The 14,436-nt window shown below is 43.1% G+C and overlaps 1 protein-coding gene across 2 annotated transcripts in view; it reads left to right on the top strand.

The window, feature by feature from the left end:
- KAT14 (lysine acetyltransferase 14) overlaps positions 1-11,189 on the top strand; it is a 45,528-nt gene extending 34,339 nt beyond the window's left edge. For both annotated transcript variants that reach the window (XM_009216594.2, XM_021921260.2), the window contains 4 exons: positions 4,532-4,668; positions 5,929-6,104; positions 7,421-7,611; positions 10,104-11,189. In XM_009216594.2, coding sequence (XP_009214858.1) covers positions 4,532-4,668; positions 5,929-6,104; positions 7,421-7,611; positions 10,104-10,277 — 678 coding nt within the window. In that variant the 3' untranslated portion in view covers positions 10,278-11,189. The remainder of the gene's footprint in view (positions 1-4,531; positions 4,669-5,928; positions 6,105-7,420; positions 7,612-10,103) is intronic.
- The last annotated feature ends 3,247 nt before the right edge of the window (positions 11,190-14,436 follow it).

Here is a 14,436-nt window from a genome sequence, read left to right as displayed (position 1 = left end):
TTTAGAAGACTCTGGCCTCTGTGTCGAGAGTGGATAGTATGGGTGTAAGAGTGGGAGCAGAGAGACCAATGGGAGGCAGTGGATCCAGGCAGCTTTGGGAGCGGTTTACACTAGAGTGGGAAGAAGTTAGGGGGCTGTATAACTTGGATAGAGCTCCCCAGAACTTACCTTGAGACATTAACCAGATAATGAGAGTATTCTGTGCAGTGCAGTAAGTAGTTCAGTGGCTGGTGTTTCAGTTATCTGTTGCTGCATTATAAACCACTCCAAAACTTAGTGGCTTTTGATACCTGTATCTTTTTTCTGATCCTGTGGATTGAGTGGGTACTACTGGGTGGTTCTTTACTTAGTAGGCTGAAGGCTGGGGTCACTCGTGCTGCATTAACCTGGGAGCTAGTTTGGGATTGGAATGACCAGGAGAACCTCTGTTCCTCCAGAGTCCATCTCCCTGTGGCCTCTAGTCATTAACTGGTCTAGCTGACTCCAGGAGGAAGAAAGTGGAAGCAAGCCACCAGTTGTCTTAAGATCTAGACTCAAATGTCCCAGAAAGTTATTTCTGCTACTTTCTGATTGGTCAGAGCCATTCACAAGGTCCACCCAGCTTCAGGGGGAGGGGAAATTTATCATGCCTTTTGGTATGAGGAGCCACTTACACCTGTAGGGATGGAGGAATTGTTAGTGGCTGTATTTAGAAATTACATACCACACTTTTCAGTTTTACCTTGAAACTGACTTTAAGCCTTGGAAGAATTCAAAGTTGGCCTTTGAAAATTTTGGTGTCCAGTTTGGGAAGGTATGAAAGCAAATTATAATGGAAGGAATCTTGCTCTTTTCTTTTAACAAAGTTATTTTCTAGGTTAAGAGCAAACTGATTCTACAAAAACAGCTCAGGTTTTTAAACTTCATCCAACCCTTCGCAAACAACTTTATAAATGTGCCTTTTAATCTTCCATCTGATTTCTTTGCTATGAAGCCCTAATTGCACATGTTCTGTTAGTACATGACTGAGAGCCCTGGAGCGGCAGTCACTGAAGAACAACATATTTCCAGTCCAGCTCTTGGGGTTTGAAAGGAAATACATAAAATCCACCAAGTCTGTTAGAATACCTTCCTAGGGAACAGAGACCTCTTCCTCACTGAACCCCTGATAGGACCTCTGTGCTACTGAAATTTATTTTAGGGATGATATTCTACATCACTCCCATTTTTGTTGAATATATTCACTAGAAAAGAGATTATATTAGTCTATTTTCACACTGCTGATAAAGACATACCTGAGATTGCGACGAAAAAGAAGTTTAATTGGACTTAGAGTCCCACCTGGCTAGGGAGGCCTCAGAATCATGGTGGGAGGCAAAAGGCACTTCTTACATCGTGGTGGCAAAAGAAAAATGAGAAAGATGCAAAAGCGGAAACCCCTGATAAAACCATCAGATCTCGTGAGACTTATTCACTACCATGAGAACAGTATGGTGGAAACTACCCCCATGATTCAAATTATCTCCCACTGGGTCTTTCCCACACCATGTGGGAATTATGGGAATACAATTCAAGATGAGATTTGAGTGGAGACACAGAGCCAAACCATATCATTCCACCCCTGGCCTCTCCAAATCTCATGTCTTCACATTTCAAAACCAATCATGCCTTCCCAACAGTCCCCCAAAGTCTTAACTCATTTCAGCATTAACCCAGAAGTCCACAGTCCCAAGTCTTATCTGAGACAAGGCAAGTCCCTTCCGCCTATGAGCCTGTAAAATCAAAAGCAAGCTAGTTACTTCCTAGATACAATAGGGGTACAGGTATTGGGTAAATACAGCAGTTCTACATGGGAGGCCAAAACAAAGGGGTTACAGGGCCCATGCAAGCTTGAATTACAGCAGGGCAAATTCTAAATGATCTAAAATGATCTCCTTCAACTCCTTATCTTACATCCAGGTCACACTGATGCAAGAGGTAGGTTCCCAAAGTCTTAGGCAGCTCCACCCCTGTGGCTTTGCAGGGTATAGCCCTCCTCCTGGCTGCTTTCATGGGCTGGCATTGAGTGTCTGCAACTTTTCCAATTGCACAGTGCAAGCTGTCGGTGGATCTGCCATTCTTGGGTCTGAAGGACAGTGGCCCTCTTCTCGCAGCTCCACTGGCAGTGCCCCAGTAGGGACTCTGTGGGGGGCTCTGCACTGCCCTAGCAGAGATTTTCTATAAGGGCCCCGCCCTGGCAGCAAACTTTTGCCTGGGCATCCAGGTGTTTCCATCCATCTTCTGAAATCTAGGTGGAGGTTCCCAAACCTCAATTCTTGACTTCTGTGCACCCTCAGGCTCAACACGAAGTGGAAGCTGCCAAGGTTTGAGGCTTGCACCCTCTGAAACCATGGGCCGAGCTGTTTCTTGGCCCCTTTTAGCAATGACTGGAGCGGCTGGGGTGCAGGGCAGCAAGTCCCCAGGCTGCCTTCTAGGCTTCCAGGTCTATGATGGGAGGGGCTGCCATGAATACCTATGGCATGCCCTGGAGATTGTCTTGGGGATTAACATTCGGCTCCTTGTTACTTATGCAAATTTCTGCAGCCAGCTTGAATTTCTCCTCAAAAAATGGGTTTTTCTTTTCTACTGCATTGTCAGGCTGCACATTTTCTGAACTTTCATGTCTTGTTTCCCTTTTAAAATGGATGCTTTTAACAGCACCCAAATCACTTTTTTTTTTTTTTTGAGACAGAGTCTTGCTCTGTTGTCCAGGCTGGAGTACAGTGGTGCGATCTTGGCTCACTGCAACCTCTGCCTCCCAGGTTCAAGTGATTCTCTTGCCTCAGCCTCCCAAGTAGCTGGGATTACAGGTGTGTGCCACTATGCCTGGCTAAGTTTTGTATTTTTAGTAGAGACAGGGTTTCACTATGTTGGCCAAGCTGGTCTTGAACTCCTGACCCCAGGTGATCCGCCCACCTCAGTCTCCCATAGTGCTAGGATTACAGGCATGAGCCACCATGCCTGTCCTTCAAGTCACCTCTTGAATGCTCTGCTGCTTAAAAATTTCTTCCACCAGATACCCTAAATCATCTCTCTCAAATTCAGAGTTCCACAGATCTCTAGGGCAGGGACAAAATGCCGCCAGTCTCTTTGCTAAAACATAATAAGAGTCACCTTTGCTCCAATTCCCAACAAGTTCCTTATCTCTATCTGAGACCACCTCAGCCTGGACCTTATTGTTCATATCACTGTCAGCATTTTTGTCAAAGCCATTCAACAAATCTCTAGGAAGTTCCAAACTTTCCCACATTTTCCTGTCTTCTTATGAGCCCTCCAAACTGTTTCAGCCTCTGCCTTATACCCAGTTCCAAAGTCATTTCCACATTTTCAGATATTTTTTCAGCAACACCCCACTCCTGGTACCAATTTATTATATTAGTCCGTTTTCATGCTGCTGATAAAGACATACCCAAGACTGGGAAGAAAAAGAAGTTTAATTGGACTTACAGTTCCACATGGCTGGGTAGGCCTCAGCATCATGGCAGGAGGCGAAACACACTTCTTAGAGTGCAGTGGCAAGAAACAAATGAGGAAGATGCAAAAGCAGAAACCCCTGATAAACCCTCAGATCTCGTGAGGCTTATTCACTACCACGAGAACAGTATGGTGGGAACTGCCCCCATGATTCAAATTATCTCCCACCAGGTCCCTCCCACAACACAAAGGAATTAAGGGAGTACAATTCAAGATGAGATTTGTCTGGGAACACAGAGCCAAACCATATCAGAGATGTATTTCAAAAATTCTATATACAGTAGTAGTTGGCCCCAGTGGCTCTTTGGATAACAGAGTGATCATATAATATGACCCATGTGTGTGTTACCTACTTGATACTAGTGCTGGTTAATATTTAGTGAATGGGTTGAAGGCATAATATAGACAAAGTGAAGCCTAGAGAAGCTGCAAATCCAGGGTTCAATCCTGCATCTCTCTCACTGTAATGAATTAAAAAAATTTTTTAATGATTTCATAATTTTAAAATTACTATTTTGATTTTAAACAGCTGGGGTTAGTTTTTTATGTCTAGTTTTATGCAAAGGTGTCTACAAACTTTGTATTGAAGTTTGAGCTTTCCAAATAAGTAATACAAAAAGACCTACTTTTTGACACATAAAAATATGATACTAATTATATGGAAATTAACCAATCCTCAGAGTAATTTTTTTTCTTTTTTTTTTCTTTTTTTTTGAGACGGAGTCTCTCTCTGTCGCCCATGCTGGAGTGCAGTGGCGAGATCTCGGCTCACTGCAAGCTCCACCTCCTGGGTTCATGCCATTCTCTTGCCTCGGCCTCCCAAGTAGCTGGGACTGCAGGCACACCTGCCACCACGGCCAGCTAATTTTTGTATTTTTAGTAGAGACGAGGTTTTACCGTGTTAGCCAGGATGGTCTCGATCTTCTGACCTTGTGATCTGCCCGCCTTGGCCTCCCAAAGTGTTGGGATTGCAGGCGTGAGCCACTGCGCCTGGGCTGAGTAATTTTATTTGTGTATAACCAGTGTTTCTTTCTCATAGACTTCCTTGCCATCCAGGAAGGGATTTCGACACCAGACCACCAAGTTTTTGTATCGCTTGGTGGGATCAGAAGATATGGCTGTGGACCAGAGTATTGTCAGCCCTTATACCTCTCGGATCTTGAAACCTTATATCAGGTATATGGAGAACTAGAGATGTGATGTCAGGTGTGTCATAAGAGATAATGATTGTGGTTTCTGTGCCCTATTCTCCTGTTGGAGAGAATAAAGATCACAAACTGTGAGCAGCATTGGCAAGGACTGAGTTCTGTGCTTCACCTCCAGTTTTGTCCTTTGCTTGTTTCAACTCTACTTTTTTACAGAGAACATGGTCCTTTGAAAGAAACTTAAAAAGCAAGAATAAATTAACTGAAAGATTGCTTTGTGATTATCATAATCATTATTTTATTATTATTATTATTTTTTGAGACAGACTCTCGCCCTGTCACCCAGGCTGGGGTGCAGTGGTGCAATCTTGGCTCACTGTAACCTCCGCCTCCGGGGTTCAGGGAATTCTCTTGCCTCAGCCTTCTGAGTAGCTGGGATTATAGGCATGCACCACCAAGCCCAGGTAATTTTTGTATTTTTAGCAGAGACAGGGTTTCACCATGTTGGCCAAGCTGGTCTTGAACTCCTGACCTCAAGTGATCCGCCCGGCTTGGCCTCCCAAAGTGCTGGGATCACAGGCGTGAGCCACTGGGCCCGGCCCTCATTATGTTATTTTAAATACTAAAGTTGTATATTTTTAGTAGTCTGAAGTGAAAAAATGTGAAAGACGTCTCAGTTGAGCCTCCATCTAGACTGGATGTATATGAAACAGTTTCCAATAATGAATCTCATTGTCCAGGCAATGAAATGGAAGCTGAGCTTGCTAGAGAGGTCCCAGCAGTGTCTGGCACTGTAAATGAGAGCACATTATTGCACTCATTGCACTCCAACTGCCCTGCAGCTCCATGATCACCCTCACCCTCCATGCCAGCACCACATTCCTGGGCAGGCACAGTGAGAAGCTGTTTATGAGCCTGCTCCAAGCTCACTTTGTCTCTGGTGTTCCCCAAATGCCCCACAAAGTTGAATGTTCCCTCTTCTGGCCTCCAAGGCACTGGAGATGCATCCTCATGTCTGACTCCTCGGGGTGAATCTGATGCTGTTTCTGTTTCCTCACTTTGTTCATGAAGGCACCTGGTGGGTACAGAGGGCTTTAGCCTGATGAATGTTCAGAGTGAATTTTAGGTTTCATACATAAAAGTATAGCTGTAATCAAGCCAACTTCGTGTAAAACAGTGCAGGTTACTTTAAAGTTTCAAGCAGATCAAAGAGTTTACACGAGTCAAAAACTAGGAATAATACCAGGTATTTTTCTTGACTTGAATTTGTTTATCTTCTGTGGTACCGGAGGCGTGATTATGAAACAAAGCCACCCAAACTGCAGCTCCTGTCACAGATTCGTTCCCACCTGCACAGGAGCGACCCTCACTGGACGCCGGAGCCCGACGCGCCTCTCGATTACTGTTATGTGCGGCCAAATCACATCCCAACGATCAACTCCATGTGTCAGGAGTTTTTTTGGCCTGGTATGTTCCCCCTCCCAAACCAGGCAGGTCATTTTTCTGTACAGTCCATTCTAGCAATTTTTAAAGTTAGTTTATGTGATAGCCTTAAGATTTTTATTTATGATTTCATTTAGTTTGTCTCTGCTAATATAGAAATACTAAAATACAAATACCTCTTGTTTTCCTAAAATCTAGAAGAAGCCAGCAATAAACAGTGTTTTTGTTTGTTTCTCTTCCCTGTTTGTCTCTGCTTCCAGAGTAAAAGATTCATCCTGTTTTGCTTCTGCATATATTTAGATACCAGGTAATGTCTATCAAAGATACACAGACTGGTAGCTTGGGCGTGTTTGGACACTTTTGGTTTTGGCTTAATAATTCTTTATGTTTATTTAGCTGTTCCTTAGAGAGTGTTAGTACAGCCAGAAGGTGTTTTTTAAAAGCCAAATACCCTGATCACAGACTTTGAGAATAAGGGTAGGCCCGGTATAATTTGTCATTTTATCAGCCTTAACAAAATTGCCTCTGAAGACCAAAGTCATTAGTTAAAGGAACACATTTTCATTGCTAAATATAAACTGTTCTTTGTGGATCTGCTTTCCCATGCTGCCTTGAAACCTAAAGGAAATAATACGTACCTTTCAGGTGTTAGATACGATTTCATCAAGATTAGAGCTGTGTCATCTTTATTGTCACATAATCACATAACCGTGCATGTGGTGGCAGAGCTGCACTCACTCTTTTGGGAGTCATATTGAGCCAAAAGTAACATTCTGGGATCATCTTCTGCTTCCTGCCCTTATGTTAGGTGCCTTCCATACATTATGCATAGAACCATATTTTACTTATTTTTTGTGAAAAGTATCGTTTGTACAAAAGAGCTTATAAATTATATGTGTGTGGGGTAAAGGATGTGATAGAACACGCTCGGGGGGATCTTTATTCAACCCTGTCAGGTCTAGGTGTGCTCTTCATGTTACGCATTGCAGGAACGGAGTCTCTGAGACATTTTGAAATGTGCCAAGCCACACATGGTAGAGGAGGCTGAGTTCAAAGCCAGCTGTGTCCAATTCTGAACCTGTGCACTGCTACCTACCCTATTCTGCCACTCTTCTTTTAATATATGTACTTAGAAAATACTATGTTAATTTCAATGTTTTCTAAAATTCACTCTTATTTTTATGATCTGGATGTGTGGTATCTATGTTACCTCCAGTTTTGGTGTTTTTTTTTTTTTTTTTTTAGCATGCAGGTGTAGCCATATGTACATGCTGAACAGCTTGGTGTTCCTTAATTCTCAAAGGCATGTGGTTTGAGTCTCTGATGGTTTCTTTTCTTAGGCATTGACCTGTCTGAGTGTCTGCAGTACCCAGACTTCAGTGTTGTTGTTCTTTATAAGAAAGTCATCATTGCCTTTGGCTTCATGGTTCCCGACGTGAAATACAATGAAGCTTACATTTCATTTCTCTTTGTCCACCCTGAATGGAGAAGAGCAGGAATTGCAACTTTCATGATCTATCATCTGATTCAGGTAAGTTGTCTATGTTTATGATTTATCACCTGTGTCTGGGCTCCCCTGAACAACCTGGAGGAGGAATGAAGCTAAGCTAGCCCTTCCCAGCATGGCCCAATGGAATGGTTTCCTTGGAAACCAAGTGAAGAAAGCCAGTCATCAGCATTCATGAGGTTGTCAAAGCACACAGACAAAAATCTCCGACCCTGTAAAATAAGATTATTATTTAGACCCAGCTTTCATAGAAACCAGTTTGTGAACATGTGTAGTAAATAAAATGAGAAAACACCAAAAGCAAGAGCTTTAGGGTAGACTATTCATATTAGTAATAGCTACTGCTCTTAGGATCATCACCTTCGCAACTCAGAGAAGTGAGGGTAGGACTATTATTTTTGTTTTTTAAAATATTTGTAAACATTTTAGCACAACTGTATCAATAAGAATTTATATATATATTTTGAGACAGGGTCTCATTCTGTCACCCAGGCTGGAGTGGCACAATCATAGCTCACTGCAGCCTCAACCTCCTGGGCTCAAGTGATTTTCCCGCCTCAGCCTTCTGGGTAGCCAGGACCACAGGCGCACACTACCATGCCTGGCTGAGTTTTTGTAGGGACAGGGTCTCACTGTGTTGCCTGGTCTGTACTTGAACTCCTGGGTTCAAGCAATCCTCCCACCTCAGCCTCCCAAGTGCTAGGATTATGGGCATGAGCCACCACGCCTAGCTACATATTTTATTATTGCTGATAGTTTTTAATTTTACGATCACTGTATAAGGCTGATATGAACCTTCTAAGATTTGATTCTAGTATTGAATTATAATTCATCCTTTGATATATTTGTATCACCTTTGAAGAAAACACACCATACACCAACATCAAAAAACATGCAAGGATTTTTTTCCCCTAGAGTTTTTTTAGTCAACTTTTACTTAGAAACCATTTGGTATGGAGGATTATATGTTATGCAGGCAAGATTCCTTTTAAAGAGGAGATGAAGATGATAAAAGTTGTTTCTCCAATTTTTAATGAAACTTGCTTAATAATTCCCAAATGTTGGCAGGAACCTTGAGAACCGTTTTCCTAGAAATTGCTTTCCTTCTCTCCTTAGGCGGTGACTGTGTAAATCACTCACTGAGTAATTAATATGTGCTACTTTGGGTGGTGGTTTTCTCTTGAGAGTTTCTCAGTTATTTCTACAGTACTCCCTTTCTCTGCCCCATCCCACCCAAGAGTTGAGATCTCTCAGTATGCGTCTTTTTAACCTAGGAGAGCACTTAGAGGATTTGCTGCCTTATCTGTCACTGGTAAGGGCCTGAAGACAGGGCAGCAGTAGTACTTTGTCCTTGTGTGTGTGTGTCCTTGGTGCCCAGCATGAGGGCTGTACAGAGTCAGTCCCTGCTGAGTGTTTGCGAGGCCAGTGGAGGAGTGGTTCATCTTTGCAGGTGGGCACCTTCCCCTCCAGCCAGACCATACACCTGAAGGCCCAAACATAGGTGGCGCACAGTCGCTGATACTCAATGATGGCCACGGTGAGATCACGTATATTTGCAATCTTGCAAACACTAACATGACCCCTCAAAATTTGCTTTAAAAATTTACAAGGTGCTCTTGTCCCTGGCATACTAGTAAGTGCTCTCTTCACCTAAAAATTCCTATGGATACACATGGAAGTTAAGCAGAGAAAGCAGGTAGCTATCAGATGACGGTCAACAGAGGAGTTCTTAGAGGCCTGAGAGAACCATGGGTTATAAATCTCAAGGACTCTATCAACTTCAGTATTTCAGTGCCTTCTTTATTAAAAAGTAAGTTCTTAAATGATATGACTTTTGGGACACCTTACTCTGTGTAGCTGATTAAATAATCTAAGGACTTGCCTTGTGTTGATAGAATGATTGTTACTCTTTTCCCCTAAGATTAGGTCAAAGCTGAATGTAGAAATCTCAGTTCTAAGAAGCTAATTCTGCCAGTTTTAGAGAGACAGAAGGTGGACTTTGGGATTCAGAAGGTCTATACAAGGGCCTCAGGTTTTATCATTACATTCTTAATATTTCATGTTTGTACACGTAATTTAGCAGGCTTAGTAAGGAATTTTTACAGGTTTTGGGGAGGTACAAGATAACATCTAGTTTTAAAAACAAAATTTATTTTGTTCTGTATTTATTCAAGGTTATCATAGTGTTGGATATTGAAATGTTTGACATACTTAAAGGTAAGCGAGTTATAAATAATAAAGCTGACAATAGTAATATCCCCATTGACCCTTTGCTTCAAAGAAAAATAAAAAACGCCCAAAATACTATCGATTTCCTTGGTCTTGTGAATGTTTTGATCAGCAGCAAAATGTCATTCTGTTTCCAGCTGTTGCTAGGTGTTGCAATGTCTCAGCCTCAGTCTCTGATTTCTCCAGTTTCCATAACTAACTGCCTACACTTAAAAGCGTTTCTTCACCTACTCATTTTCCCTCAGGCCTTTCCATTTTTATCTTGTATTTTTCCACTCTTTTGGCAGACCTGCATGGGCAAGGACGTAACCCTTCACGTCTCAGCAAGCAACCCCGCTATGCTACTGTACCAGAAGTTTGGATTCAAGACTGAAGAATATGTATTAGATTTCTATGATAAATATTACCCGTTGGAGAGTACAGAGTGTAAACACGCATTCTTTCTGAGGCTCCGGCGCTGATGTGAATACAGCTCAAAGAGAAATGCATGCACTATTGGAGAACAGATCGTGGAACAATCACTAAAGGCAGTGATTGATTTCACAGGGAGTCCTAATCTTCTCTGTGATTACATGGTCCTTCAAACTCCCAGCCGAAGTGAGAAAAGCGGCATGCAGTGAAATGAGCAGTGAGCAGCCTTTAGCAAAATCACCCTCCAGTCCTGCCTGGAGATGCCTTCATCCAGCATCCCAGACTCCACAGTTAAATGAACCATGTCATGGTCCTCTCTCCACCTGATGGTTGTAAGAGTGAAAGAGCATCTAACCTGATGCTCTTGGAGAGAGAGAACCTGTCTGTCGTAACTTAAAGGATGAGAAAATGTGGTGTAGCTATTAAAGATTCATGCAGTCCCAAGAGGCACTGTCCTGTCCTGGGATGATGAGAGATTATGAGATGATTTCATAAAAGGAATCCAACCCTGTGCCCAGCCATTGATGTGTTGTCATTGAATCCAGGAGGATTTCTAGGGCACTGAAGTTTCATTGTTTCTTTTGCTGACTTTGGTTACAGTCAGAAAAAATAAACTAGATGTTTGTGTCTACATGTTCTACCTGTTCTGCCTATTAACATCTTCCTGCAGGGACTTGGACCCATGGCCTGGGAGGTTGGTTTGGGATTGGGGTTGTTGGGCAGCCTGCCATTCACCTGGCCTATCCTGGCACTTCTCATACCCAAGACAGTTGTTTCACAGGAGTGGAAGTGTGGGTGATGCAAGTAGAACCCTTTGTAGATGTACCCTGTATGGTCTGCAGGACTAGACTGTTTGCCTTGTTTGTGGCTGTTGGAGATAGACTGTCAATCAGGTTGTTTGTGATCCAAGAACATTTCCAAAAGTATCAGGTGTTCTCAAATAAAAAGCTTTCTTTGCACAACCCATGGCCAGAGCTTCGATCTAGTCAGTTTGCTTTCAAACCCTCTTTAATTAAGATCAGTGGTTCTTAACTTTTTGGGACATGGATGACTTTGAGAATCCAAAGAAGGCTGAATACTCTCTAGACAACTGTCATGCACATTTAAAATTTTGTATCAGGGATCTGTCGACCGCAAGTTAAGAACATCTGTTCTAGAAGCTGTACTTGCAGCCAGCTCGAATTCCTTTGTGTGAGAGAGAATGTGTTGAGCTCCCACATTAAGCCAATCTGGAAGCTGTTCAGTCATCTGGGGAAACAGTCGAGGCTCCATTTCATTTGTGAGAGGAACTGTAGCAGCACTGTCTTATCTATTTCTTTCCTTTTCTTTACCTCCCACCCTGCCTCCCAAGAGTTTTCTGCCTCTTTGAAAGGTTTTTGCTGACAGAATGGATTGTAACACCACGAAGTAAAATTGAGGAGACAACATTTCCTCATATGTAAACCAGCTTGTGATTGTTGTATGTGAATGTCAGGCATTTGTTGTTGCAAAGAGGGGCTCAAATAATTGTCTCTATAACTTCAAGGAGCTGAGGAAGGCTGTGATTGCTTTTACTGACTGTTTCACATTTTTTTTTAATTTTGAGAAATTTTTAGAAACCCTTTTCATCTCTTTTTTCTTTTTTTAATTTTGAGAGGGTCTCACTTTGTCGCCCAGGCTGCAGTGAAGTGGCACTGGCACGATCTTGGCTCACTGCAGCCTCCACCTCCCAGGTTCAAGGGATTCTTCTGCTTCAGCCTCTTGAATAGCTAGGACCACAGGAACACGCCACCACGCCTGGCTAATTTTTTGTGTTTTTGGTAGAGATGGGGTTTCACCATGTTTTCCAGGCTGGTCTTGAACTCCTGAGCTCAAGTGATCTGCCCACCTTGGCCTCCCAAATTGCTGAGATTACAGGCATGAGCCACCACAGCTGGCCTATGAGATATTTTAATCATACACAAAGAGAATGATGCCACAAACCCCATCACCCATATTCAATAATTGTTGAAATTCTGTCTCATTTGCTTCATTTATCCTTTTTTTTTTTTTTTGCTAAAATATCTTAAGGTAAATTCTAGATATCATATAATTTTACCACTACTTACTCAGATAGGTATTTCTAAAAAATAAGGATATTTTCTTATATAATTTCATGTTCATTATCAGTCCTCTAACAAGATGAACACTTTTGGAATTATCTAGCAGTCAACCTGTAGTCACACCTTTCGAATTGTCTTAGAAATTCCTTTTACAGTTGGTTTGTTGGATCAGTGGCCAAGCAGGGTCCACGTAAGTGACTTACTGTCCTGTCTCCACTGCCTGTTCATCTAGAGTGCCGCCGCCCTATTACTGCGCTGCCACCAACAACATCAGTTGTCCCGTGGTGTGTCCCACATAGGGGTTGTCTGTTGCATCCTTGTTGTGTCTTTCATGGGGCAGGACTGACTGGACAAAGTGAGGAGTGGACTTGTGCTTGTCTCTTTAGCAGAGAGTGGGGACAGCTGACTCCCTGCCCCACTCCAGTCCCTGCTTGGGTGTTGGGGCAGGGCCATTTCCCAGGGATGGGCTTGGTGGCCCCTGTGCGTGGGGCAGCTATTGGTTTTGATCTGCCTTTCTCTCTGGCCCTTCTGAGCTAGCCTTGTAGTAAACCCTTAGCTAGTCCTCTAGAAGTGAGTGTCCACAGTGCCAGACTTGGGGCTGGGTTGCGGAAGAGCCATGTTTTGGTGGATTTACAGTCAAAATTTACTGTGAAGTTTCAGAATATCAAGTAAGGAGGAAGCCTTGCTTTTTCATGCCACAAAAGCGAGAATGAGTTCTGAATGAGTTCTGACAAGCTGAAGAACTCTGCCTTCAATTGTGTGTTCATGAGAGAGTCTGGATTGTCCCCTTGGGAGGTGGCCTGGAGTAGCCAGGTGGGCCTTCGGGATCCGTAGCGGGGTGTAGGAATTCTGATTAATTATTGTCCGTATTTACCCAGTCTTTTTCTAGGGAGGTTGAGCTCTATTTACAGCAGGATGTTTAAGAACCAGAAACATAATTTTAAATTTTCTAAAGGCAGTTAACATATTTTACATAAAGTTTTCATCACCTGAAAGCCACATTGCCTTGGGACCTTTCCTGGAACTGTCTCCTGCAAGTGGCTTGGTGTCTTCACTACAGCCCTGGAGAGAAGCATCCAAGTTGACCCCACAATGTGGGGTTGCATTGCACAGTGTGGTTAAGGATATCCTCCAGGTATCTAACAGCAGGAAGTTGCAGTAAAAACATTATGTACCTCAGAACTGGGAATGGCCATGGGGTCATGAGACTCTTCCTTAATACATACCTAACTCACATACTTGTGAGTTCGTTAGTACATACTTGACTCTGAGAAACGTATTATAGTTATTTATTAGAAACAAGTTCACAGTCTTAGTGAATGTCATGCTTCAGCTTCCTCATCTGTAAAACAGGGTTGATGAGACCCACCTCACACATTTGTAGTAATAGGAACAACAAGGTCAAGAAAATCACAAACGGAGGACCCTGAATTCAAAGCCAGGCAGTCTGGCACCACAGCCTGCAGCCTTCACTGCTCTGGCTAAGCCTTGGGGAGGGGGCTGGGAGGTGTGAGGGGTAGTTTAGGGGGTCTGTGTGTGTGTGACTTAGTACTGCCCCCAGTGCCCGGAGTGGTGCCCAGCACAGAGGCAGTACTCCACACATTGGATGAAGGAGGGAGAAAATGAACTGTGTGTACCAGGAGTTCAATGTGATGAGAGACCTCAGTAATGCCTCTTGTTTTTTTCACTTTTTAAATATCATAGGCATGGAAACTTTCTGTTTATCACAAATCATAAGTGTTTCTCATTGCACTCAGCCCCTTCTCTTTGCCTGGATAGGTAAAGGCAGCTCTTAGCCTCTTAGAACCTTACAACATTATATACAGGTTACCCCATGCCAGAAGAATCTCTACAAAAGTAACCAAAGACTGCAGTAAAATTTCAGTTTTATGAGCTGAAGGAAAAGACTGATGGCTGCTCAGGTTAAGAGGCTGGAAGATGGACAGTTTGTGCTGTCACAGATGGAATGGCTCCAGGTAAGCCCACGTGTGTGAAGGGCAGCTCAGTCTTCCCCTGTAGCTTTGCTGCTTGTATAAGGTGGAATTTTATTGCAGGTGACATCAGAGCATAGGTCTGGAAGGCCACTGGCCCAAGCATGGTGACGAAGTCCACCTAGAAACGCCGAAGA

This window comes from Papio anubis, chromosome 16 (assembly GCF_008728515.1).
Source record: "Papio anubis isolate 15944 chromosome 16, Panubis1.0, whole genome shotgun sequence".
In the NCBI taxonomy this organism is placed as follows: Eukaryota; Metazoa; Chordata; class Mammalia; order Primates; family Cercopithecidae; genus Papio; species Papio anubis.
Note: the sequence above shows the minus strand (reverse complement) of the source record. Positions and strands in the feature narration are given on the sequence as shown.